This window comes from Motacilla alba, chromosome Z (genome assembly GCF_015832195.1).
Source record: "Motacilla alba alba isolate MOTALB_02 chromosome Z, Motacilla_alba_V1.0_pri, whole genome shotgun sequence".
Taxonomy (NCBI): domain Eukaryota; kingdom Metazoa; phylum Chordata; class Aves; order Passeriformes; family Motacillidae; genus Motacilla; species Motacilla alba.
This window is the reverse complement of record NC_052046.1, coordinates 34,926,672-34,952,303: the sequence shown is the minus strand read 5'-3', so window position 1 is coordinate 34,952,303 and position 25,632 is coordinate 34,926,672. Positions and strand designations below refer to the sequence as shown.

Genomic DNA, 25,632 nt, shown 5'->3' with positions numbered 1-25,632 from the left:
GAGCACAGCTCTCTTTGGTTTAAAAATCCACAGGTTCAGGGGTGGTAAAAAAAAAAAAAAGAAATTAAAGTGGAATCTAAATAACTGGAAGAAATAGTCCACCAGAGCGCCCCAAGACAGGATAAACTGTCCCTACCCCATGCCAAACAGTTCTTAGTCTAACCTTCTGTGAAAGAGCACCTCTGACAAATGCTCCCTGGGCAACAGGTTTTCATGTATGATCCCTTCCCCCATTGTAGGGTCTGAATTCAAAGGAGGTTTTAGTGATAAAATAAGCAGAATGGATGTTGAGACAAAGTTGAAAATGCAATTTGGTCAAGTGAGCTTATTTTAGTAAGGCTTGGCTGTAATTTAAAGAAGGTTGTTAAACAAAGACTTCTGGACAGCACAAGAGCAAAAAAATATAGCTCTGTGCTTAGGGAAACCTTTAAATTAAACAAAGGCAGCATGCAATTTCAACAGCAGTCTTACATATTTAGCTTTCTAGGCAGCATAAGCACCTGTCCCACAAGCACTCACGAAGGGCAATAAACCACAGAAAATCTTGACTCATTTTCACTTCAAATTTTTCTTTTGCAGATTTCACATAAAACGACAAGGGGGGGGGTCCCCCCTCCCAGGGTGAGGCAGAGCCTTTGTCTCATGTCTGGAGCAAAGGGAACACAGGGAGAGCTCTGGATGGAAGCCCAGGCTGGATCTTGCAGAAATAACCTCATGAAAGCCTCCATGCTCTCCCAGATTGAGCATCCAAAGCAGTCATTTCAGTGGTGCACAGGTGTGGTGGGTTGACCTAGGCTGGGCACCAGATGCCTACCAAACCACTCTATCACCTCCTTCCCAGCTGAAAAGGAGAGAGAAAATAAGATTGAAAAGGACTCACATGTTCAGATAAAGCAGCTTACTAAAGCAAAAGTGAAAGTTTGCACATGCATGAGCAAAGAGAAAGAAGGTTTATTCTCTACTTCCCATTGTTGGCGAGCAATGTTCAGCCACTTCCCAGGAACAAGGCTTCAGCACCTCGAGTGATTGCTCCAGAAGGCAAGCATTGTAAATAAAAAACGTCCCACTTCCTCCTCCTTTCCTTAGCTTTTATATCTGAGCTAATGTCGTATGCTACGAAATATTCCTTGGGTGAGTTTGGATCAGCTGGCCTGGTTGTGTGTTCTCCCAGTACAGTGCCCAGCCACAGCCTACTGATGGGGTAGGCAAGAATGCTGGGGAGACAGTGCTGACACTGTGCCAGCACTGCCCAGCAGCAACCAAAGCACCCCTGTGTTATCAGCACCTTTCCAGCTCCCAGTGCAAAGCACTGCACTGTGAGGGGTGCTGAGGTAAAATGAACTCAGCCAGACTCAAAACAACAGATTAGCTCCTGGTCCTTGTACTGGGGCTTGGTTATCATCACTGTTAGGAGTTAACATGGAAGCCACTTTCACAAGCAGGATAAAATTGTCAAAACTCAGCTGTTACATTCGTATCTCCCTCCTTGCATTTGTGAATTTAATATAAACAACTTGCATGGCAAATTCAAAGCTCTTTCCTAAACATTTTTAATTCTCAAGTGAGAGCACATGCGGATTGTTTTCACACAGATTTCCTCTTCCTCAATGAACTTTCTTTTTTTACTGCAAGTCAGGACCACATTCTTCCTCAGAATCCTACTTGTTCTCCAGTGATAGCAGCCTGTCCAGTCCCATTCCCAAGTACAGAACCTCTATCCGCAGATAAACATTTTAAAGGATGCCAGTCTCACCTTAGCAGAAGGCAAGATCACGGAGCAAATCCTCCTAGAAATTACGGTAAGGCATGTGGAAAATAAGTAGGTGATTTGTGACAGCCAGCACGGCTTCACTAAGGGCAAATAGTGCCTGACAATTTTGGTGGCCTTCAAAAACAGCCACTGATGGACGTGGAAAGGACAACTGACATATATGTGGACCTGTGTAAAGCCTTTGACTCTGTACCACATGACATCCTTGCTTTAAACTGGAGATGGTGGACCACTCAATGGATAAGGAATGGGCTGTATGGTCTCACTCAAAAGAATTGTGGTCAACACCATAGGTACAAGCAGAGACCAGTGATGAGAGGCCTTTTGCAGGGCCTGGTGTTGGGACTGGCACTGTTCCACATCCCTGTGGGCAGCAGGAACAGTAGGACTGAGTGCACCCTCAGCAAGTGAGCCAATGACTCTGAGCTGCTTGGTGCTATTCACACACCAGAAGGAAGGAATAGCATCCAGAGGGACCTGGACGGGCTTGAGAAGGGGGGTCGTGTGAACCTCATGGAGTTTGGTACAGCCAAGTGCAAGTGCAAGGCCCTGCAGACAGGAGTACAGGCTGGGCAACAAATGGATTGAGAGCACCTGTTCTGAGAAGGACTTGGGGGTGCTGGTGGGTGAGAGGCTGGACATGACCCAGCCATGAGCACTCACAGCCCAGAAAGTCAAATGTGTCCTGGGCTGCATCCAGAGCAGCGTGGCCAGCAGGGGAGGGAGGGGATTCCACCCCTCTGCTCTGCTCTGGTGAGATCCTATTTGGAGTGCTGCATCCATCTCTGGGATCCTCAACATAAGAAGGACAGGGACCTTTTGGAGTACATCCAGAGGAGGCCACGAAGATGATTAGAGGGCTGGAACACCCCTCCTGTGAAGACAGACTGAGAAGGGGCTGTTTGACCTGAGACAGAGAAGCCTCCGGAGAGACCTATAGCACTTTCCAGTACATGAAGGGACCCTATAAAAAAGTTGGAGAGGGACTTTTTAGAAGGACATGTAGTGACAGGACAAGGAGGAATGGATTAAAACTGAGAAAGTAGGTATTAGGAAAAAATCCTTCACTGTGAGGGTAGTGAGGCACTAGGAAAAGGTTTGCCCAGAGAAGCTGCGGTTACCCCATCCCTGGAAGTGTTCAAATACAGGTTGGATTGGGCTTTGAGCAAGATGATCTGGTGGGAGGTCTCCCTGCCCTTGGCAGAGGAGTTGGAAGAGATGATTTTTAAAGTCACTTCCAACCCAAACTATTTCATGATTCTATGTTCTTACAATGTAGTTATCAAACAAGGCATCTTTCCAGTGCTTCAAAAATAAAGCAGTAGTGACAGGGTTTGCTGTCTTTGATGGGTTCAGCTTGAAAACCTTTGGAGGCTGTCATGCTCTGTGCTCTTGGGAAGACAGATCCTCACCTAGAACATGTAACTTAGGAAAAAAACACATGACAAGAGCTACAGGTAAAAAGAAATTGCAGTTTTCCCTCATTTTCTCAACAGCTCATTGATTTTTATTAAACTCAGAAACTAATCAGGCAAATAGAGACCAGGAACACAAAAGCTTAAAAATGGTGAACAGAAAGTGTAAAGCTACAACACATTGTAACGACTCAGTGGAGTAATTTAATAACCATTTAGTATAAAGATGTTGAGACTATCTTCTTTTTCACCCAGTGTCACCTGAAGTGAGGAAAACTTAAATGGTCTTTTCTTGCAACAGCAAAAAAAAGAGCTTTTCAGAATCACCACAGTATTTAGCATCAACATAAACAGACCAATAATCTCATTCAACTGATGAATTTTGGAGATGTCTCATATTTAGTTGCAACAATAGCATCTTCTTACTTAGGGTCTCTCTGCTTCTTGTGCATGTCCTGACATCTCTTTGACTTCCACAGGGACACTGATAGCAAGTTTCTCCAAAATGCCAGGAGATGGGCTGTCCATAAAAGGCTTTGACTTTGGAAATCACTGTTTCTTCCCTTCTATATTAGGCAACCCCATACTAAATGGCTCACTCGGCACAAAGTTGAAATGTATTTTTTTTAGGGAACAGAACAGTTTCTATTGAATATTTAATTTCTATACTGACATCCACGGAGAAAGCAAATTTGGTGCAGCTTCTTCAGCTCCTCTCAGGTTGTCTTTTACCTTGGGCAATAGAGCATAGAGCATGTTACTCTTAAATATGTGCTTCAGCATATGCATTTCAGGTATTCCTGCAATACCAAATTTACTTGCTAGTTTTTTTCAGTGATGATGATTGTTCCATTTAGAAAAAACAGTTCTCAGTATGAAAATTCATAAATACAAACATGCTTGGAAGCAGCCTTCCAAAATGGTGTTACCACATCTGTCAGCAGCTATGTACAATTAAGTGGGCCTGAAAAGCCTAGTGACAATGTTATAAATCCCCAGTCCTCAGATCCTACAGAAAAGATACATTTGACTTCCTTTGTTCAACATACAATTTTAAAGCTGTTTTTCTGGAAGAGAAATTTGGGTCATACATAGAGTTCTGGAGTGTTTCAGATAGGATAGAGGCACTCACATTTGTCAGCCTGATAGCCAAGAGGTTTTACAAACTCAAGCACATGGTAAAGCCATTCAATGCATGAATTTCTTATGTAGGTTCAGTCTCAGCAATGTAAAGCTGTGGTTAACACAAAATTATTAGAGGTAGGTAATAATCACATGGTTTGCTTTTTCTAGCTACATTTAAACTTCACAGTTCACATTTAAGTTTTAGCTCTATTTTGATGTATCCCCTTTAAAAGTAATTTTAGGTTATGGACTTCTGTGAAACTCTTGTCCACTGATTTCTCATTTAACATTTTTCTAGTTAAAAGACATAATAAACCACAAAAATCAGAGAGACAATTCAGTACAGTCAGAATCCAGATGTCTGCTACACAGGAACATTCAATGTTCATAATTTGTTTGCCTGACATAAATTGGGACATTCAGAATGGCAAATCACATATGCGGAGTTGGTTATTAGTACTGATTTTTGTCAACCTAAAAAAGACTAAAGACTTCAAAAGAATTAAAGAAATTAGATACTCAGTGTGAGATGAAAGCATAGGTATTTTGCTGCCTTCATCAAACTTTGGGTTAATGAGAAACAAATATACCTTGTGCAACCTTAGGAAGGGCTAGCTCTGCAGTCAACATGCAGCCTGAAAAGATGTTGTAGAATAACTGAGGGCCAAGGAGAAAAGAAATGTAAAATCCATATAAAGAAGCCAGGGGAGCTTACAGAAAACATAGCAAGAAATGTTACCTGTTTTTTGAGACAGAAAACTGTTAAACTACTTGCCATGAGAATTTTTCTTATTCACTTAGTATGATTTTTCATACTTTCTGCTGAGGGACCCCAATGTCCCTCACAGATGAGAATGTGCTCACACACAGGACAACTTAGGAACCATAGCTCAGGATTTTGCAAGTATGCATTTGCCTTACGATAATCAAATACAGAATTTTTCACTAAGCTAAGTAAGAACAAATATTTAGACTGTTTCCCAGCAGAAACTAAGAACGCCTTATTCAACTCTTCTGAAACTCAAAGCTACTCCACCTACCAGGGTATGTAGTAAATGCTAAAAACTCAGAGATGGTTCACCAGCAAGGCAGAGAAGCAGTGGTGGAGATGGATAGCTAAAATTACATCTCATCTTCATTGTAACTACACCATGTCCCAGAAACCCATCCTATCGTACCATGAAGTCACTTGTTGTCACTATCTGATGTAATGACAAGAAAATACCATGCTTTTTTGATCAAGTTTTACTTCAAGATTTTTGTTGTTTGGTTTCAAATGGGTTTTCATCTAGGTAGACCCCCATGACCTTAGAGACTTCTGTTCAGGGAAGCTACTTCAGCCTTTGCTAACCAACATTCCATTAAGCCTATCCAGGAAAATGGGATTCCCACAGGAACTGCAGTAGTGAGCCCCCTGCCTGGGAGATGCTCTCTTTTAGGTATCTTGCTAGTTCTTTTTACATGTGGCTGGATTTCTGGTCATCTCAGCATGTGGGCAATAAAACTAATTCCCAAGCTCTATCTTGGCCCCTTAACTCCTCTATGTTCCTTGAGTCAGGACCTTTCTTTTGCTCCCTAATCCTACCCTAGACAGCTCAAATCCCTTCCATCAGATTGGTTCCATTACTACTCCACATTCTTTGCTCCTGCATCCAGCCTCAGTATCATCCAGTTTTCATTTCTCTTACTCTGCAACAGTCCTACTCAGTCCTACTTCATTCCCCCTCTCCAGTACTGGCCTCACAGTTCTCTTGGTTCCACCCCTCCGGACCTCCCAGTTTTTACAACTATTGAGTCCCTCCTCCTCCAAGTAAAATGTCTACTGGGACATGTCTAGATCACACACACCCTACTCTGCTCTTCCTCTGCTTTTCCAAGCAGACAACTATCACTAGTTATGCTCCTAATGCTGCCATGAAAATTAATCTGCTATAGAAATAAAACGTATCTATTTAGGTAGGAAGGCTGCTACAGGTTTGGACAATGGGATTGTTCTGGTAGCCTAAAGATACCTATTGGACCTCTCTGACATGTGTGCCAGGGGTACAACTACACTACTGTTTTCACTTGCCCTGCATTGCAAAACAGGAATCATGTTTATCCCCAAAAGCTCTTTTTGCTGGCCAAAAAGATCTACATCCTGTTTCTTTGAGCTCAGCAGTGGCAAATGGTGCACCTAATCTGTTTTAGGAAGTCTTCAGTTATCTTTGGAACTTTTAGGAAAAAAAAGTGCTGCTAATGACTGGCAAGCAGAAAGATGTTGTGGTGTCTGCTGAATGCACAAACTGACCTGCCACAAACACACCAGCTGCAAAGTTACTTCCTTCAACTCTGAACAGCACTTCAAGCACACAAAGTAAGGCACTAGTAAAGCACTAAAGAAGCTGAGAATGTTCATCATTACTGTAGTTCAAATAACTTCAATGTATTGCAAAGGTTTGTCTTTGGAAGCAGGTTCTAATGCTACTCTTGCATACAGGTACGCTTCCAAAAGACTGGGCTGAATATCTCTTAATGATGTGCATCAGTATGCCACACTCTTAGTGAACTTCACATGAAGAAACTATTTCAGATGAAAACTGTTTGTCTGGCTAACAATCCACTGCATCTGTGTAAAACCTACTCAGTAGAATTATGAGATCCATTTAGTAAGGCCACACAACCTTAAAAGTTCAGTATATTGAATAAAATATTTTTATTTGTATTTAATTAATTTGTTTGTGAAAAACAAAGTTTATGGAATCTGAAAGTTGATGATAATAGGTAATTTTTAACTGAGACTTAATATGAGAGATTCTCTACCCAAAAATATGTCAAACAGTAAGATTATAAAGAACTTCAACGTTCTGTGCTATACTGTATGATATGTAAACAATTTTGAAAATATTTCCCCATTATATATTTTGACACAGTATGCACAAATTTAAAAAAATAAAATTAAAATGAAGTTTAAATGCCTCAAGGGATTTCTTAGAAGTAAAGCCATCTGAAAAGCCATTTACAGTCTGCGGTGACAAACTTCTGTATAATCAAAATATTCCCCATTTCACAATGCAGAATAACCTGCTGAAGGCAACTCCCTATCAAAGTGATGCCAGCAACACAGATCTGATTGTATGACTCCAGCACTTAAAAGAGCACATTGGTTATACATGGCTTTTAACCCTGGGCTACAATTATGCTACCAGAACTAAATTCAAGTCTAAATCAGTCATGTAGAGAGGTGTGTGTTGTCTGAACGCTGTTTAAAGTCCGTGTTTTCCAGATCTGATGAAGGTGGTGAAGACGCTCTGATGCTCTTGTGCTTACATTTAGGGCGGGATGAACTTTGCAAATACCAGATTCTCCAATTAATGACAAACCACAGATCCCAAAGTAGGCATGTAAAGCATCTAAAAGAAAGACAGAAAAGGAAAAAAAATTATTTCAGGCTGTAACAGCCAATATTCAGCCCATATTCAATCACCTCAGAGTAATTACAACCAAGGAAAACAAATATCAGGTGCATATATCAGATTAGCAGGTGATCCCCCAATCCTCAGGGAAGAATCATACATTTGACTCCACTGATTCAGAAGGCTAATTAATTACTTTATTATACTATACTATATAAATAGGAACATACTATACTACATCATACTTTTAAACTGAAAACTCGTGACTGTCAGCCGACAGTCCTGACACACACACATGGATTCAATTGGTCAATGAATCAAAACACCATCACCAGAATCCAATCATCAAATTCCTTCAGGTAAATAATCTTCCAACACATTCCACACATTCAGAAAACAACAGGAGCAGCAAATGAGATAAGAATTGTTTTCTCTCTGTGCTTCTACAGGAAAAAACCTGAGAGAGAGAATTATGTCTCTCTCTGTTCAGAGGGCATGTGAATACCACAGCCGTATTTTAAACTTGAATTTTGATGGAAGGAAAACATTTCTGCCTAGAGCTACCAGCATAAATTAAAGTCCAGATTTCTTTTATAACAACTTGTGCACTACTTAATTTTTTCTGAGTGCCACAGCCAAAAAGCAAAAGGATTTAAGTATCTGAAAATAACCAGTTCCAGAAAGCAATTTTTTTTTTCTTGCAAGCATTTTTTGGCTGGTTACTTTATGAGCAGCTAACTATTGAAACAACAAAATTAGTGCAAATAGCTGCCAACAGCAAGCCTTAGAGAAACTGAAGAAACCATTAATTTTCCTAGCTTCCCATTTTCCTGAGAGATTATCCTAAGGATAGGAATTCATGCAGCTTGATCAAGAGATGACTGCCACCAAAAAGTCTTACTCTCCTGTTCCATGCTGCTCTTCATGTCCACCTTATACCAGGGTCGCCGCTTGCCAGGTAGCAGCAAGCTATCAGATTGGATTATCTGCCCATGAAATCACAGGTGAAAGATAGAAAGACAATGGGAATTTCATGTGCCCCTTGAAAAAGCTCAACATGTAGCACTTTGTGTAGGTGTCAATAATTTAGTATCTCACTAAAATGATCACAGAATCATTTAGGCTGGAAAAGACCTCTAAGACCAGACTCCAAACCTTAACCTAACATTGGCAAGACCAGCAGTAAGCCCCGCCCCTAAGTGTCATATTGTATCCCCAGGGATGGTGACTCACACATTGACTTGAGTAGCCTGTTCCAATGTTTTACAACCCTTCTGGTGAAGAAATGTTTCCTACAATTCAATCTACATCTCCTCTAGTGTAACCTGAGGCTGTTTCTTCTTGTCCTATCAGTCCTTTGCTAAATAATGCTAGTGGCCTCCACAACCAACAATATTTTGATGTCTGTTAGCATGGGAACACAGCAAGACTACAAAGTATTATTTCCCTGAATAATCAGCTGGAAACAGTTACTTTTTAACATTGCAAGTCCATATAACATATAGATTATCATCAGCAGTTGATTGTCTTCTGAAATTTCTTCTAGTCTTCTTAAAAACATTATTGTACAGCAAGGACAGCTTGAGTCCCCAAATTTAAACAGAGCTTTTATAAAGTAGGAGCCACAGAAGTTAAAATCGAATTGTGATTAAGTCTTAGTAATCTTTATAGTGTTAACATGATTGAAAGACAACGTGCCTTTCAGATATGGGACTGAGCTTGCAGGAAGCTCAGTTGTGTATCTATAACAATGAAAACACAGCAGCAATCTTTGCAATGTTGCATTTATAGTCCTTCTTTGTATGAGAACTGCACTAACTTTTTACTTTTTCCTTCAAAACATGACTACAGACTTATGCCACCATCTGCCTGAGGAAAAAATGCTACAGTTAGCCTAGAAAATACAGAATCGTGCACACACAGAGCAAAGAAAAACAATTATTATTTGTCTTGCCTTTTTAAAATCTTATCTCGAACAGTCACCACTATACTAAATGACAGAATCACAGACTCATAAAATAGCCTGAGTTGGAAGGACCCCCCCAAAGGCAATCCAAGTCTGACTCCTGGCTCTGCATAGCAGACACCAAGAGTTACACCACATGCCCAAGAACATTGTCCAAAAATTTCTTGAACTCTGTCAGGTTGGTGCTATGACCACTTTCCTGAAAAGCCTGTTCCATGGCCCAACCACCCTCTGGGTGAAGAATCTTTTTCTAATATCCAAACTAAACCTCCCTGAATGCAACTTCAGGCCACTCCCTCGTGTCCTGTCACTGTCACCAGAAAGCAAAGAACAGTGCCTGCCCCTCCTCTTCTCCTCACAAGGAAGTTGTAGCTGCAGTGAGGTCTCCCCTCTGTCTCCTCTTCTCCAGGCTGAACAGACCAAGTCACCTCAGCCACTCCTCACATGGCTTCACCCCAAGGCCCTTCACCTTCACCATCCTCGTGGCCTCCTCTGGACACTCTCTAATGTCTTTTTTGTGTTGTGGTAACCAAAACTGCCCCCAGAACTTGAGATGCCATGGACTGGATAGTTTGTCCAGAAGGACCTCGGAAGGGACACTATTGAAAGCCTTAGATTACATCAAATGGCTTCCCTTGGTCATCTAGGGGGACAACCTTGTCATAAAAGGAAATTAAGTTTAAGAAAAGGTTAACATATGATGGGTATTTGAAACAGACTTTTCTAATCTCTGACTCACAAGGTAAATCTTTCATTAAGATAAACCAAAACAATCCCTCCAAATGATACTGTTAAATCTATATGATGAGGAGGAAATGCATCTAAATTCCTCAGAAATCCTAAACTGGTTTTCAGGGAAGAGGCAGAAGCAAATCTATCACAAGCACTGTATTCTCAGTGTGGGTTCACCTTGAAAAATTGTGAACTGTTGTTCAAAATGAAATTATCAACAGATTAAATACCAGGGCACAGATTCTAAACAGACTCTTCCCTTATTATGACTAAATTTTTATCTTATTTGGTCAGTTTATTTGGACTGTTTCTCTTCCCTGTACAAAATGCCATGGGCTGTGAAAACACTACTGGCACAAGCTTTTTTTCAGAAGCTTGCAATACCTTAATTGAATTCTAACAACTTTTAAAATTAAAAGATTTTAGCAGACTTTTGAATTTTTTCACTACTTCAAATTACCCACTTCTGAAAGCATAACTGTCAGACACACTTGTATAAACACAATCTGTACATCATAGTACATAACTGCATAAACTTTGACTATTTTTACTTATATCAATGACTTCTGAATAAGCTTAAATTATTAATTTACTAAAGAAACAAATATTTTGATTTATTAAACTCAATTTACAGAGATTCCTACAACACAATATATCCTTTAAGCAGAACAGTTAAACACATACTAAATAGACAGTGATACTCTTTTAACAGTAATCTAAACAACAACAGCTCACTTCCTCTGTGGCTGAACAAGGAAAAACTTCATCTCCCTCTTTCCACTTCAAGAATGAAAACCCTTCTATATTTTGAGTTTTTTTTGTTTATGGTTGTTTGTTTGTTTTGTTTTTCTGTTTTGTTGTTTGTTTTTTTTTTTGGAAGGGTATGGTTTCCCTTACACCTTTCAGGTGTCTGACTGCTGGAAATTATTTCTTACTTAGAACATACTCATTGCAATTTTGAAAGGTTACTTTACCTGGATGGCTGTCTGGCCACTTGGCGAATCCACCAACAAGGCGATCTTGAGTTGACAGGATGTAATTTCGGTTTTTCTCAAAATTTGTATATTGGAATATGTTCAAGAGCTGAAAAGAAATTAGATTGTAACAGTAATATAAGTCTTAGTATACTTCTTACACTAAGTTTTAACTAAGTCTTAGTACATTTTTAACGCTAGACTACAGTGCCTATTTTTGAGATAAGCAGTAACAGCAGAGATAGCACTAATCTGGTAAACCTCCATTTCCTGCATTTTTTTGCAAGATGAAAGACATTTATAGTCATTGGTGCATATTGGTGCACTTGTGTCAAATATCTAACTCTTTCAAGCAAAGAAAATAGTGCTTAAGGACATCAAAACAAGTCAATAACTACCCCTACACCTGTTCTGTACACTACCTTCAATGTTGCTCCCACCCAAAAGGAATAGCAAGTGTCCACAGGTTTGTTGGGTCGTCCATGGTAGCCATTCTGTTGCCTCATTATACACCATCTTCTTATTCTGTTCAATTCTTTTTCTGAAAAAACTTCCTCCAATTTGCCCATCAAACACAGTGATGCTATACCACAAAATGTAGAGCCCCCTGTGAAGAGAGAGCAGGGTTTGCTGTGCTTTGATACATAGATTTTTTGAAGCCTGCATGATCTCAGAACTTTAGTTTAGTTAGAACTTTAACTGAAGTCAGAACTTTAACTAAACTATTAGCAATGAAATCAATAGACTTTTAAAGTATGAAAAAGTTAACTTTGAATCTAAAATCCAAATAAATAAGAACACTCTAAGTTTGGAGGGTATTTCAAAGGGGGAGGGGAAAATCCCTCAACCCAGCTCTTGTAGAAATAAACCAGCTCATTTTCTTAAAGCTGTTTCTTCTCACAATGCTGCACAATTTACATTACACTGCAGTCCAGAAACAAGTACATGGAATTGCAACAGAAATATTTCTTCACTTGTAACTTAAAAAAGAAAGCTATCGGAATGCCAGCAATCGGATTGAAGCAGAGATGCCAAAGCCAGCCTCAGACACAGTCCCCCAGAGGATATAAACAGACAGAAGTGTCTGGAGAGCAGAAGGAAAAAAAATTCAAAGTAAAATTATTTAAAAAAAAAAAAGTGCACAGTTAATATGGTGAAGACTCCTGGATTCTCATGGTTGTAACACATAAAAATTGTGCTTCTAAGGAATTTTTTGCTGTCAAGGAAACTGCATGGTAAAAAAGATAAATTCATGTTCTTTGTGTAGCCCAGCCACCACTTTTTAAAGTCCATCAAAGTTTATTTTGAGTCTGATACAATAAAATCAGAGGCTGGGAAAGACCACAAGCAAGCTGCTGAGAGAAGACCTGGGCTATTTTAAGTTCCTTACAATATCCTGGTGCTGGGGTCCTGGGAAGACCCCAGGAGCTGTAAGATTATTTTCACTCTGATGCTGAAATGCAGTGCTCAAGTACTGCTATTTGTTATCACTAACATTTTACAGAAAGTTAATTAACTAATTGCTTTAATACCTAGGGGTATAATTTAAATTTTTCAGCTTTATTTATCCAGCAAGAAGGAAACAGATAAAACCCAATCAAAGCTCAATACTAAGGCTAAACATTTGATAGGATCACAGAACCATTTAGGTTGGAAAAGACCTTCAAGATCATCAAGTCCAGTCTTGGACCAGTAAGTCCAAGAGACTACAGCACTAGATTTAGAATCAGTCGCCAAAAACTCCTCTGTCACAAGCAGACTGCAACTTCATGGCACAGAAACATTTTGCTTAAAAATAGCAGTCTCTTAGGGATTCCTATCTTCAGATCTACCAACTCGTCACAAAAATTAACTGTTGCTTCAAGATTTGAACCCACAACAGATGCTGTATCTATCAGAGGAAATGTTTCTATGTTTTACCAAAGCTGTTGAAATTGGAAATGATCAGTTACGTTGCACAAAATCTCTTGCAGACAGAATAGTCAGAGTAACAATGGCACATGTGGAAAAAGTTTGCTCTGTCAATAACAGCTGAGAACTACAAGCAACACTTTTCAACAAAACACTTACGAGATAAGATTGATGGGAGTGATTAAAAAAAGCCTGTCTGTTCAGATATCAAGCTAGATCTAAAGGAAGAAGTGATATTTGGAGGCATGTTTTGGATTTGCTCCTCCTCACACAACTTCCTTAAAAATCAGAAAAGAAGGAAAGGTATGGCATACCCTGCACCTCCTACAGCATTCTCAATACCACTCTGAAAGGTGTAGAACACTTTGACATTCTTACCATGAGATTCCAGTCCAGCTCCCTGCGCCAGGCCATTATCATAAGACTGAAGAAAATAAAATCCCACAAAGCAGTTACTTTAGAACCACAGCACTTTGACAGACATTGCAATTTCTTAGTTTACCAGCAAAATTATCATCAGATCATTGTCATGATTTAACCTCATTAAATTCTGAGCCTCCAAAAGTTCTTGCCACAACACAGTTAACACATCAGCTCTTTTTCAATGTAGAAAGTTTTTATGACTTTCATGGAGTTAATTTCAGTTGTGACATATGTTAGAAACCTGAAAAAGGGTAAGTCACAAAGAAAAAAATCATGTATAAAATGAAAAAAAATTGGATATGTATATATATAATATGGATATGTATATACGTATATATGTGTATATGTATGTGTATATATATATATATACACATATATATATCAAAACAAAACAGAATTAAATAGATAACTTAATGTGTTTCTAATCCAAGAGTAGTTTAACATTAAAAAAGGAGGCAAAATGCAAAGTAGAATACTCAATGCATGTGTAGAATACTCAAACCCAATCAATTTTTTAGGAAGAAGCAAGTACATCAGGCTTTAAAAAACAATGAGAAAGGAACCAGAAGCAAGAAGAAAATTATAACATGCATTGGAATAAACTTAAATTGGCCTATAAAATATTACTTTTAAAAAATACCAGTACACTGCTGAAAAATCACTCTGTTAATGGCAACAATAGGGGAAACTCAAGTCTGACAAAGCACCAAGAATGCACAGTTCATGTCTGTCATGAGCAATCTAAGAACACATGTATATATAAGCATAATAATCTTTCTTCCCTAAAAATCCATTAAATCATTTTACTTGAAAAGAAACAAAATATTATGTAAGAAATTATTCATAAATGGAAAATATTTATTTTACAAGAGTTCATAGAATACTTAATGAATTATTTCTGAACAAATACCAAATTGCTTAGTAGGAAAAATGAGGTGTAACTCTTAAAGTTAAATTACATAGGCCCTACATATTCTACATCAACTGCTCGATTAATGATTCGATCAGTATCTGATCAGACACAAAGCACCAAAAACCTTTCCCCCACATCCTCCAGGTGCTGACTGTGAATTTCTCACGTTTTCTCTAAAACAGTGGCTAGTAGATACAGGACACCTTGACAAATCAATAATGACTCCCATAGTCCTAACCAAAGAATGGCTACAGGACTACCATATCTTTAGAAATTACCTAAGGATTATTTTGTGCATCTACTTTTAAAGCTGACACTGAGAAGAAAAAAGTAAACAGAAGAAGACACAGAAGCTACACTAAAACTGTATTCCTAGTTTTGAATTGTTGCTGCAAGCTGAAGCAACTAAAAATAGATATCTGATACATACACTTCAAGTTGCAGCTTGATTTCTCAGGTTTGAACCAGTAAATTTTAGTAATCTCTATGAAATTCTGAATGTTAAAGCACACAGTGTGAACTCTTCCTTTTCCACTGCCTTTTGAGAATGCAATACAAATGTGCTACCACACTCCACAGATGCATTAATTGCAAAGTAAAGGCAAGCTGATTAGCAAAACTGTGCTGGCAAAGCGAATTAACTCTACAAACAGCAATTTTAAGAGGAGGGGTCTTGCTTTATGTATAACAAAGAAATTAGCTCTGGAAAAAAGCTGTTAAGTGTGCATCCTGGACACTACTATGTTGGGCTGTACAATTAGCTTTAAACTAACAGACAATAACTGACCCTTGGCTAACTAACACCTATTTATTTACAGACAGCAGCTGCTCTCTGGGGACTTGTGTGCCTTAAAGAGCTAGGGAATAATTTCATTTCTTGGATCTTTTGAAAAGACTCCAGAAATTGTATGCAAAAGGAGCTCTTGATTACTGCAACATGACAAATGCATTATTAAATACTATCCTAAGGAAATGTGTAAATCTAATTTGGTAAAATCTTCACTTCAAAGTCTACAAGTTTTACAACCAGCTTAACTATATCAACAGACCAATACAAGTGCATTTTAAGAAGACTATACTAGAAGAAGAAGATGATATTTTTAAAGCTTCTTGCAATATCTCCACTCAAAAAAAAAAACAAAACCAAAAATGTGTTGTTGCAAAGACCAGTGTTATTGAGTCTCTGGAAGTCATTCAAAATCTCAGCATGCTAGTATTTGTTGTCTTTTGATTAAAAGATCAAAATGATTAATGATATATCTAAGTTTTGAATGTGAAAGACAAGAGTCAATCTACACTGCTAAAAATTGTGTGTTGAAATCTGATTTTTTTACTGACAATAAAACTATGTCACAGTTCTTATACTGCATCACTATAGACAACAAATTCCAATGAATAAGCTAAAAAATCTTCAAGCTTACTACAAAGAATACTGTGGTTAACCAGTTACATTACTCTCAATCCAGATGAGTTGTACTTCACAAATATTGCAATTTGAAAAACTGAAAGAAGTTCTGTTAACTGTCACGTGCTCCATCTAGGTGCACACAAGTGACGTACAACAGTAAATCAAAACCACACCTTTGTGTCAAAGCAGTTTGGTACTGAGCAATGCAATTCCTTTTTTTCTATAACTGAAGAAAGTGACAGAATGAGATGACATTGTAACAAAACAGGAATAAGCATTTACAAAAAAGCCTATAGTTATTAATTGTATAGTTAGTTACACAAGGAGTAACAAATTAAATAACCTCTAACAGAATTTACTTTTAATTGTTCCATATTATAGGTTAGTTTTAGCACCATCTACAAATCTATAATGAAAGAAATCAAGCTAACATTCCTTGGATGCCACATTTCATAGTCATTGTGTTTATTTATGAGATACACTTTAAATACATGGCTCCTGTGAGATGCAATTAAACTGAAATACATCTCAAGTGGTGGAAAGAGATGAATGAATGAAAGGAAAAAACAACCACTGCTGTGAAATGATCTTCACAATAGGCTACTCCCTGAATGTCTGAGACTTCTTCAGACACATTCACTGCTCTATATGTGACCAAGCAGATGCAAAGTTTTGTGTCTTTTCCTAGAAATTGCCAGACATCTTGCAACAGAATTAATTCACAGAAATACTGGTGGGCCAAGGAGAAAATGCAGTAAACACAGACAGAACTAATGTACATATGCATACCAGTTCTACAGTGAATTCACAGCACACAAAAGTCCTACTGAACCTACCAATTCACAGTAAAACTGGACAAAAAATACAGCACGTCTTGCTGCACATTTCTACACGCTAGAATGATTGCTCCGTACAGAGCACTGCTTATAGGATCTCTCTAAGTTACTCTCTGAGCTAGCCAGGAAAAGACACAATCTTTGTGATAAGACACAGTGTCTTCTGAACTTTGACCACACCAAGACTTAGCTCTACTTTACTGGTAGTATTAGTAGGATGTTTTGCCATGGTAAGGCTTCAATTATTAGAGGTTTTTTTTTTTTTAATGGTATCTATTTTTCCAATAGGTTTTTTTTTTTAATGGTATCTATTTTTCCAATAGGAACATAATGACTGGAATTTTGCAGGTGCAACAATTAACGCTAAACTCTAGAAGCAAAGTTTAGATTTGGTTCAAGATCACACTATACAGTAAATCTCCAGTACCACTTCAAAGATCTAAACTTTCAAAAAATCTCCACTTGCCGGCTTTGTTAATGGCCTCATCTGATGCTCTCTGTCTGTTCTGTCTTAGAAAGAAATAGTTGCTTCTCCCTCTCTTTATTATTTCAGTGCTGCCTGTTACATTACATATCTCTGTCACACTCCAGTTAACAATCTCAAAGGTTAACTAACAGACAATGTGATGTACAGAAATACAATGAGGATTTTGCTCTTTTGTAACACTTGATTCTCCTATTGTAACTCTGCTAAGCTATTTGACTAAATACTGATCTCAGTAAACATTAAGGTCCAGAAATGATCAGAGGAGGAAGAATGCTCCCAACCTAATCAGTAAGAGCAAGCACCCTGCCTCTAAGCTCCTCTCTCAGACTGTGAAAGGAGAATGGATAAATCATTGTCCTTGGGTGAAACCCACTGAAATGATTCAGCAGGGATATTCTCATGCTGCGAACCCATGCTAACTAAGGCAAGCTACCAACTATGGGAGAAGAGCTCTTATGGGATGCAGGGGAGGAAGATTCCAGGATTGTACAGAAACTCCCTTATCATGGACTGTTTTCTGGGGAATGCAGGGGTGAGCATAACTTACTATGGGATGGCTACGGAAAGGGCCAATGGTAAGAAACAGAAATATCAAAGCAGACTGGAGAAGAATCAAGTAAGAGGAAACAGAGGGGAAAATGGGATAAAAGGTGCTACTAGGGTGTGAATAGACTGCAGATCGATATCCTCGTATGGCTGAGCCCTGGCCTTGATCATCTCTGCCTGTTCAGGACTATGGCAGTGTGCCAGAAAGCTTCTTGAGGTGTACAGTAAGAAATACCAGGACATCCAACTACCTCCTCTAAAAATAAACAACAAATAAAAAACAACTTGGTCTGGAAGCAGGAGATTTTGAAATCTTTTTTTAAACTTGTTTCTCACATAAATTTTACAATCTTGCTACTGACAGCAACTACTGAAAATAGTCATTTACAACAGAAGTTGTGTGTCATCATAAATTTGGGTCTTCTTTGTGGATCACAGGAGTTTAATCTGTGTTTACTCACACTAAGGGAGCTGCAATTTTCAAGCTTGCTCAGCTTCCTTAAAAATTGTGTTTCAATCTTTGAAAATGTAACTCAGTTAAACTAATGAAACAACATGAAAAAAATGGAAATCTCCTTTACTCCAATCGAATATGAAGACAATTTGCACAAACACAGAAAAAAAATGTGTACGTACTCAGGAATATATTTTTTCATTCCAAGTATCTAATAAATAAATTATGGAGTGCATGACTGGAAACACTTAAGCATGAACTGATGTCAATAATTAGTTTATTTGAATCTGTGTATCTTTTAAAAAGCAGTACTACAGCTCAATGAAATATGAGGATTTTATTGGTACACTTTTCCAAAGTGCTTTATGCACTTTTTCTAAGTTATACAAACATCACACCTTAGTTTTCAAAAACTTACTTTCACTTGTTTAATTATTTTAAATAAAGAGGCTTTTTAATACAACTTGCAGTGAACAAACACAGCAAATAAAATTATCTTGCTAGAACACACATTTTAATGAAAATACAAATGCAAAAAAAAAAGTACTTTGTAATTCTCAACTCGCTAGAGCAGGAAGAAAAAATAAAGAAATTACTGTAATACAGTTTGGACAGACTATTTTTTAGCCAAAGTTAAGAAAAAAAGCATAGGAAGAAGTAACATTTTGCGAACACTCACCATACTTCTTCTAATGTAGTCTATTGCTTTTTTCATATCCATGCCTGACCAGTTATCGAGCATGTAACAGATACAGGAAGCACAGTACACAAACCTCATATCATTCTCACTTCCTTCCAGCACTGCACAGAAACTGAAAGAAACATTTCTGTCTTTAAACACTGTTTCACCTGTTACAGCAGAAAACATGAAATGCGGTTCAAAGAATTGCACAGTGTTTTCTTTAAAGATTAGTTTACAGTAGTCTCATAAATATAACCCAAAGCTACACTAGACTTTCTTTTTAGAAGATGTGATTCTAAGCCAAGGAAAATGCATAGAACTCTAAACATTTAGGAGCCTAAGTAACTATTTCCAGCAACATAATGACACTGGTGTTTATTTATTCCAAGATGTTTATGCTTGCAGTCTTTCACCTATTACAGTATATACAGATACATGATTTACCATTTTAGCTGCTTTGGGCAGAATTCTTTGACTTCCTAGGAATCCTAATAGCTCACAAGGCTTGCTTTTCCTTACTACAACTTGAGGACCAGCTTCCCAGGTATGCATAAAGGTAATTGGTAATACTACCATTTCTAATACAAATGGTGAATCAGTTTTTCATTAGTTTTTGTTACAATCACACCAAACTATATGAACATTTTAAAATTTTTGTATCTGGGTTATTTTGGCACAATCTCAGGGACTCTTAAGATGATGATGGATGCCCTGATTTGGATGTTTGTATCAGAAAGTGGCCAACAGAACCAGGGCAGTAACCATCCCCCTGTACTGGGCACTGGTGAGGCCACACCTCAAGCTTTGTGTTCTGTTTTGGCCCCTCAAGACAAGGAAGTCCATTGAACTGCTAAAGTGTGTCCAGGGAAGGGCAGTGGAGCTGGGAAGCATTTGGAGCACAAATCTGACCAGGAGCAGCTGAAGGAGCTGGGGCTGTTCAGCCTGGAGAAAAGAACACCGAGAGGACACCTTATCATTCAACTACCTGAAAGGTGGCAAGGTGGGGGTTGGTCTCCTCTCCCAAGTGGGACAGAGGAAAAGGCTTCAAGTTGTACCAGGTGAGGTTTAGATTAGGTATTAGAAAAAATTTCTTCATCAGAAGGGTTGTCTAGCACTGGAACAGGCTGCCCAGGGAAATGGTGGAGTCACTATCCCTGAACATATTTAAAAGACATGTAGATGTGGCACTTAAGGACATGGTTTTGTGTGGACTTCATGATCTCAAAGGTCTTTTACAATCTAAATGCTTCCATGATATACAAAAATAGGTATATGGCTGAATTACCTGTGACAATAAAGAAACCTTTAATTGTTTCTTCTAGGATTTGTGGCTTGGAAAGCCTCCATTTGGTTCGAAGAGCTAGTTAATATTCTCTGATGACTTAACTACTCCCAAGGAGCCAGCATATGTTCTTATGACTTATATGACTACCAATTAAACTATTTTTTTAATAGAACAAAAAGATTATAGCTACTTCTATAAAAAACATGTTTCTTATGTTTCATTCCACATGTGGGTAGTAGGAATTGCAGCATAAAAAATGTCTTTTACCTTCCATCCTCCAGCTGGAGTGCTCTCAGTCCTGCTAGTATGGCATCTTTATTTACTCGACTTAAATCATCTCCAAGAATAACCAGACATGATAGTCCTGTGTAAGTCATTGCTATGTGCCCACTATCATAGGGATGAGATATACCTGGACCCTAAACAAAGAGGAAAAAAAATAGAAATATTGAAACATCACAAGAGCTTACACTACAGCAATTTTTTTTTTAAGGTAAGAGGTAACAAATTACTTTTCCCTTTACTCATTATAGTTAAACTGAAGGTATCCTGCTCAGCTTTCCTCATCAAACTCTGCTCAGCCTTCCTTATCAAACTAAGCTACTGCATAACTCTGCTGCTCTTGTAAATACCTGGTCAGTAGGAAGCTTTGGAAAAAGCTTTATCAAAAGCTCCATTTGTGAAACAATTAAGAAAAAATGGGATGTCCTCAACTGTACCTAAGTTTGTCCTGACACACCACTGGGCATATAACTTCCTGGCAGCTGGGTAAGCACTCTTTAAACAGCCAAACTCTGGAGGCCCCTCAGCAGAGACTTTACAACATAATGATCTACAAGAAAGCAGTGTGAGAGATTATTAGTAATGTCACTGTCAACTGAAGCAATACCAAATTAGCCACTTACCTACTTTCATCTCTATTTTAAAATAATAATCAGAGATCAAACAAAGTGTTTATATACCAAATAATCACAGAAACATAGAATATCCTGAGTTGGAAGGGACTCACAAGGATCACTGACTGTCAACTGAGAAGCAAAAATTATAGTTAAAGGCTGACTAGTCCCATAATACAAGTCACAGAAATGGGAAAGGGATTGATAGAGCTGTGCTAAAACTACTGTTTTTCTTTATGGTATTTTATAGGCCCATCCTGGACTGTACCACTTCATGGAAACAGAGGCTACATGTAATGAGATGACTGTGGATACTTGGGATGGTTTAGTTTGGAGCAACTGGAAGATAACTATTTTAAACACAATAAAAGCTATTTCAATCCTGAGTAGTAGAGATACAGATTTTAAAATTATATTTTACTAGCATTGTTGCCTAATCAGTTGCAATTCTTATTTTGCAATTAATCCTAAAAACACAAGGAAAAAGCAGTATAAAACTAAATTTAATATTATGTTATGCGTAATTGGTATTTTTCAGGCAAGTCATGCGTATTTCCAAAGCCAAAAGGCTTTGCTTCTAGTCAGAAACTGGGAGAAAAATTGTTATTACCCACTAGATAGCAAGAGACTGCTTTCATACAAGGGAACCAAAGACAATTGGGAAAGGGAGGCAGAAAACAGGGTGAAATGGGTTCAGCAGCACTGAAAAAGCTATGTATCAGAGAAGGAGAACAGGAGTTTATGTGCGGAGAGCTGCACTTCCTCTCCCTTATTTTCAGTCCTGAACCCTCTCTTGAAGTGGCATCACAAATCCCAACAGCTCCCACTCCCATCCCTGCACTGCCAGTGCCCCCATCACTGTCTCCTACCCTACACATTAAACAGACATATAGGGCACATTAAATTGCTTTTGTTAAGTGGTCTCTACTGACCTGAGCTAATGCACTGGTGCACACATACTCTGAGAAGACAACAAAGGGGGTATGGCCAGGGTCTGTTCTCCATGCACTTTGCCAATTTTAAGAATTAGTTTGTAGGTTCCACAGGAAAGAGATTTAATTGGATCTCAGAGATGGAGTGAACAGTTCTGTTCTGTTGGAATTACCATCATGTTCTTCACAATCTCAGCCTTCTTTAAAAGAATTAATACATAAAAGATTTAAGTTGGGGGGAAGCTTTCAAACATTTAAACTTGGCTCAGTGATGTGACAGTGTTCCCTAGTATATCAGTTGGAAAAGCTATTAAAACATAACTCATGGCCACCAAGAATTCCTAGCGACCACTGCAGAGCCAAGAAACTCTCTCTGCTGCAGAAGCATGGGCAAGATCTCTTCAAAGACTAATAAAGAAAGCTACTAAACATGCACTTGCACTGGCACAGTCCCACTTTCAAGACAGGGTTCCTTCCCGTAGGTGCCAATCCGCACACGGAGCTAAGTGGTTTTGACATGTTTTTACAGAGGTGTGTGCTGAGTGCTAGGTCCACCAGGCCAACACACCTAGCTACAGCCAAGAAGCATAATTATGCTTTCAAAATACACAAGTATGCAATTATCTAATTTCTAAATAAATGCCTACTTAATAGCTATTTGACAATCTATCTTTTGCATGCTTTGATGTATTTCACAACACATTTTGCAGGGGTTCAGTTGGTACGGTCTTTACCTGGACATGGGTAGCCTCAGCTTTAGAGGTGTCTTTTTTACGTTATAATGATTTAAGTTCATCTAAAGCACGATTTTAGCTGGTTTAGCTAATTTGAGTAAAACCTACAGTACATTGCCAAATGCAGTATCTACCCACCAATTCAAGGTGTCTCTGCTTCTGTAATCTCTTTAATAATTTCAAAACTATTCTGCAAGACCTTGGCTTCTCACTTCATGGAACCACAAGATGGTCTGGGTTGGAAGGGACCTTAAGATCATCTTGTTGCAACTCCCCTGACATGGACAGTAGACCACGTTGCACAGGCCCTCTAAAAATAATACAGAGATGTTTCCTTAAAATAAAAAAATATGTAGTACAGAGGTATTTTGGCTCAGGCTTACCTGAGTGTTTACAGTATTTATTTTTATCTTACATTTACTTTTATGTTCTATTTATTGTTTTCTTTTTTGTGATTCACTCTGCAAAATATTTATAACTATTAATCTTTCACCAGTATCAGTCTTGCAGCCTTGAGAAAATACAATGTTGTATCAGGAACACAAAAGATATTTTTTTCCCCCCAAGGTGAAAGCATGTGCTCATTACCACTATCTTACATAAAAGTCGCAGCTATTGAAAACTAGATTCTGATTCACAACACTTTCAACAAACTGAAAAGACCTAGACCTACCTGAAACTTTGAGGAGACTGTTTACCCCTAAATTAAAAAGCCAGATTAAACTGCAGTAACAGCAAATCTGAGGCACTTCAAAATCTGGAGCCACTTCAGTATACAATTATTTTCTAATTCTAAAAATAATCATGTTTTGAACGTGAAGATAGAGGAGTCACTCTAAGCCTTCATTCACAGTTAAGATTGTCACAGTTGGTGAGGGCTGTGTTGTGAGTTGGTGAAGTGGATATGCTTCTGTTTCACTTTTGCTTCTATCCCAAAAAGCTGCAAAGACACTACTGTCAAGCACCTCAAAAGCAACAGCTAAAATACCACAGCTCCCAAATCAAACCCAAAAGGTCATGCTCTTGAGAGATTTAGTAATGCTGGATATTCTAACATAACCCTCGCTTTTTTAATATTATTTTGAAGGGCGCCTAGTAACTGAATAGATTTGGCTATTACTTCCTTACAGTTCAAGAATGAAATCACTGTAGTGGCATGTAATAGATAGCAAATGTCAATGCAAATCCAAAATGCTTACAGGCTTTAAAAAAAATATTTTTCACAGCAGACTTAACAGAACACTTTCAAATAATGAAAAAAGAAAAATGATGTGACCGTAAACATATCCCAGAGTCATGGGAGTGAATTACCAACTCTTTTTTTCTGAGTTATTTCAGAACATTTCAGGCAACAGTGCTGGAAATGGTTTAAACCTTTCTTTGCTAATAAATCAAACAGCTGCAATCCCTCAAATGCAGATACAATGAAGAAAGTACTGCAATACTTGAATAAAAACCACATCCATGTGCAAGCAGTTTTCTAGAGATAGTGACCTTGTAGCTAATTTCTACAGGTAACTTGATTCCATCCCTTTATCTCATATGTATAGTGGCCAACACATTCTACTGGACGGCAACATATTTCCAATAAAGGTAATATTTCACTATGACGCATTTACCATTGAAAGGTGAGAATTAAATTAAAACACCAGAAAGTGCTGGGAGAGGAAAACAATATTCTGCCAATCTTACAGACTTCTTGTGCTCATGGCCCTTTACAAGATTTCAGAACTATATCCAGAATAAACTCTTCTAGCTTCGTATGAAACTGGGGAGGATTTGAAAAAGGTTTCCAAAAGTATGCACTACTACTACTACTACTATTAAAATACTACACTGGAGGACTGCTAAAGGTGTGATACAGTTGGAAAATGAAAAGTAGAGGCCAGTGTGCAGGAAGGACTGCAAAAGAAGTACAGTAGATCTGTCCAGTGTTTGAGACAGAAAAATCAAATAATACTGAAAAGTGGATGAAAAATCTGTGAGAGCACCAAACTAGCCTCTGCTAACCTCACTTCTGTCTTTTATTAAAGGCATTTTCTTTTCATATGGAAGTTTAACTCTCTTGAACCTCAGTTCCCTGGGCTTCAAAGCACCCGTTCTTATTGTCATGACAGGCATGGATGAACAGACCTGCCTAAGTCTGGGTGGGTATCAGGTGCAGTCAAATATGCATGAATCAATACAGGAAGAGAAATACCATTTGCAGAGATTGACACTTGCAGTTGCAGACATTCACTTTGGAAGAAACAGTCAGGCCCAATACATGCCTCCCTGGCTGGTGTCACTGCCAAGATTTTAGGTGTTTTTTTGACAATGGGATGGCCTACATGACACCAGACACATTGGCATCAGATGGGATTCACTTTTCTCAAAGGACCTGGACAACCTCCAGAAGTGGGTCATGAGAACCTCATGAGATTTAACAAGACCGAGTGCAAAGTGCTACACCCAGGTCAGGACAGCCCTGGACTGGGAGGGTACAGATGGGGAGAAGAAGAGAAGTCATCGAGAGCAAAGGGCTTGGGGGCCCTGGTGGGTGAAAGGCTGGACATGACCTAGCCATGAGCACTCACAGCCCAGAAAGCCAAACATGTCCTGGGCTGCATCCAAAGCAGCGTGGCTAGCAGGGGAGGGAGGGGATTCTGCTCCACTCTGGTGAGACCCCATGTCCAGCCCTGGGGTCTTCAGCACAGGGAGCATGGGAACCTGTTGGAACACATTCAGAAGAGGCCACTAGGTTCATT

The 25,632-nt window shown here is 38.6% G+C and overlaps 1 protein-coding gene across 1 annotated transcript in view; it reads right to left on the bottom strand.

The window, feature by feature from the left end:
- Window positions 1-3,956: 3,956 nt before the first annotated feature.
- Window positions 3,957-25,632, bottom strand: part of PGGT1B (protein geranylgeranyltransferase type I subunit beta) — a 36,003-nt gene continuing 14,327 nt past the window's right edge. The window contains 7 exon segments of the mRNA XM_038124087.1: window positions 3,957-7,566; window positions 7,569-7,703; window positions 11,379-11,487; window positions 11,801-11,985; window positions 13,668-13,713; window positions 19,036-19,168; window positions 20,591-20,742. Coding sequence (XP_037980015.1) covers window positions 7,523-7,566; window positions 7,569-7,703; window positions 11,379-11,487; window positions 11,801-11,985; window positions 13,668-13,713; window positions 19,036-19,168; window positions 20,591-20,742 — 804 coding nt within the window. The 3' untranslated portion in view covers window positions 3,957-7,522.